Source organism: Anser anser (assembly GCF_964211835.1).
Source record: "Anser anser genome assembly, chromosome: 1".
NCBI classification, from domain to species: Eukaryota; Metazoa; Chordata; class Aves; order Anseriformes; family Anatidae; genus Anser; species Anser anser.
The window spans coordinates 190842360-190845014 of record NC_139720.1 but is presented as its reverse complement, the minus strand read 5'-3'; the positions used below and the strand labels follow the sequence as shown (position 1 = coordinate 190845014).

The 2655-nt window shown below is 57.6% G+C and overlaps 1 protein-coding gene across 1 annotated transcript; it reads left to right on the top strand.

Moving 5' to 3' along the window:
* Positions 1-481: 481 nt before the first annotated feature.
* On the top strand, positions 482-2342 carry RASL11A (RAS like family 11 member A). Its single transcript, XM_083810470.1, has 3 exons — positions 482-687; positions 795-931; positions 1432-2342. Exons 1-3 carry the CDS (start codon positions 567-569, stop codon positions 1882-1884), a joined length of 711 nt encoding a protein of 236 aa, XP_083666596.1. The 5' UTR covers positions 482-566; the 3' UTR covers positions 1885-2342.
* The last annotated feature ends 313 nt before the right edge of the window (positions 2343-2655 follow it).

The following is a 2655-nucleotide window of genomic DNA, read 5'->3' as shown; positions in this document are numbered from 1 at the left end:
GCGAAGGGCTTAATCCACACCCTGGGGGCTGATAGAGCGCTTCGGTTTCGGAGCTGGCCGGGGCTTGACCTGCAAGCTGGGCTTTCTACACCAACTGTAGAGGGATGTATCCAGCTGCAGACCTGAGATCCAGCCCCAAATCATTTCCCTTCTTTTATGTATGCAGCTACGGACCTGAGATCCAATCCCAAATCATTCCCCTTCTTTCATACATCCAGCTGTAGAGCTGAGATCCAAGCCCAAATCATTCCCCTTCTTTCCCGTCTCCATCCCCGGCTGCGGGGACGACACATCCCGTGGGGTGAAGGTGCACCCCAAACCTAACCACAACCCCCAAAACCTTCCCGGGGCAGTGCCGTGGGGTCCCGCAGCTTGACCCAGAGCAGCGGGGGCCTTTGGGGAAGGAGGCGATGGAAGGATGGGGAAGGCGGGGAGAGGCGCCCGGGGGCCGGGCGCTGCAGCCGGGGCGGTGCCGCGCACGGAGCCGCCGCCGGAGCCTTTAAAAGGCGGCGGCTGAGGCCGAGCCGAGCCGGGCTGAGCCGAGCCGAGCCCAGCCGAGCCCCTCCATGCGCCTGCCGAGCATGTCGCAGCCCTTCCTGCTGGCGCCCATCGCCGAGTGCGCCCCGGGGCCGCCGGGCGGCGAGGTGCGGCTGGCCGTGCTGGGCGCCCGCGGCGTCGGCAAGAGCGGTGAGTGCGGGGCTGCTCCGCTCCGGGATGTCCCCGCCTGTCCCCTCCCTGTCCCCCCTTGTCGCCTTCTGTCCCTCCGTCCGTCCTAACGAGCCCCTCTCTTCCAGCTCTCATCGTGCGCTTCCTGACCAAGCGCTTCATCGGGGACTACGAGCCCAACACCGGCAGCCTCTACTCCCGCCTGGTGCGCCTGGATGGGGAGCACGTCGCCGTGCAGATCCAGGACACGCCGGGATGCCTCCAGGTACGGCCCCGCCGCCCCCCGCCCCAAAGCCCTGGGAACCGGGGGGGAAAAATCTCGGCGGCTCGCTCCGGAGCCGCCCCAGATCCTGGCGGCAGCGGGCAGCGAAACGGGAGGCAGGTTTCGCTTCAGAATAAGGTTTGGGTCAAAAACCGTGAATTCTGCGGGGGCATGAGCTCGTGATTCTGGTAGGTTTAGCTTTCAGCCGTTTTTCCTAAGAAATAAAAAGCCCTGGGCTCTGCCTCGCCGCCTGGAGCTGGGCACGCTGCCGTCCAGCTGAGCATGGGATGCCCCGGGTTGTGCCTCGCTTCCTTAAATTAGATCGGTTCTCTGCCGCTTGAGGGCTCAGCTTTTGAGCCTGTGTTTCCTAAAAGGGAATCAGCCAGGCTCGGTCCCCTAGGACAGAGCTCAGACCTCTCTGGACCCGTCTAACGGTGCTGCCCGTGGCACAGGCGTCGTGCTGTCACAGCCCCATGTCAAGCTCTGGCTCTGTCGTGCCGCAGGTGCAGGGGGACCGCGTGCAGGTGCTGGACTCGCTGTCGAGGTGCGTGAAGTGGGCAGAGGGCTTCCTCGTGGTCTACTCGATCACGGACTACGGCAGCTACCAGGCAGTCCGACCCCTCCATCAGCACATCCGCCAGCTCCACCCGGACGCCAGGACTCCCATCATCGTGGTGGGGAACAAAGCCGACCTCCTCCACGCCAGGCAAGTGCAGGCCAAAGAGGGACTGCAGCTGGCCAACGACCTGGGCAGCCTGTTTTTAGAGATCTCCACGAGCGAGAACTCCCAGGGTGTCTGCGACGTGTTCCAGTACCTCTGCAAGGAGGTCAGCAAGCTGCAGCACGCCGGCGGCGTGGACAGGCGGCGGGCATCCATCATCCCTCGGCCCCGATCCCCCAACATGCAGGATCTAAAGAGACGTTTCAAACAGGCTTTGTCTTCCAAAGTCAAGTAAAGCCTCCAGGGCGACCCAATAGACTCTTTATTTTTGTAAGCTAGTTAACAAATAAAAAAAAAATCTTTATTTTTGTACTAATGCCAAAAAAAATGGAAGTAAGTATGTCGAAGCTTGCAGTTTCCTTGTTGTTCCCTTTTGTTCGGTCATGTAGGGTTATTTTTCAAAAAAAAATAATAATAATGCTGCATAGCAACTGAATAGATGTGGTTGGAGAAAGGGCTTTTTGCCAGGAGGTTTTGATTCTTTTTTGTTTGTTTGTTTTTTCTGTTTTGGGCTGGGATTTGCTGTTTTATTCTGCTGAAATGACTTTTTTTTGGGCCTCAGTTTCCTGCTTGTAAAATGGTGATGATGATGATGATGTAACCTGCCTTTATAAAATGCTTGGAAAGCCCTTGTTGGAAAGCTTTATATGGAAGGGGAAAAAAAAAAAACAGCCTTATTAAACATGAAAAGAGAGACCTGCCTGTAAGAGTACTGCTTATATCTTTCCTCCTTCAGTGACTGCTGCTTTGCTTGCACCTGTCCCCACCCGAATGCTGACGAGCTGTTAGCAATGAGCTCTGATTTCTGACCCGCTGCTTTAGAGGTCTGTCCCACGGAGCCCTTAACGGGGAGGGCTGAGCCTCTGCTGCACATCACCGTGGGACAAAGTGCTGAGCAATCCGCGGCTGGGATGTGTGTGGGATTGCTGCTGCTTTCTCAGGAGCCGTGTGATAGGAGGGACTGATGCGTAGGTTCCTTTAGAGAAAATAGCTACGTTTATGAGGA

Bases quoted from the DNA above. Each gene is read 5' to 3' on its own strand.
- RASL11A (XM_083810470.1), top strand. From the start codon at position 567: ATGCGCCTGCCGAGCATGTCGCAGCCCTTCCTGCTGGCGCCCATCGCC. The intron at 688-794 runs GTGAGTGCGGGG...CCTCTCTTCCAG, and splicing joins CCGCGGCGTCGGCAAGAGCG to CTCTCATCGTGCGCTTCCTG. The intron at 932-1,431 runs GTACGGCCCCGC...GTCGTGCCGCAG, and splicing joins ACACGCCGGGATGCCTCCAG to GTGCAGGGGGACCGCGTGCA.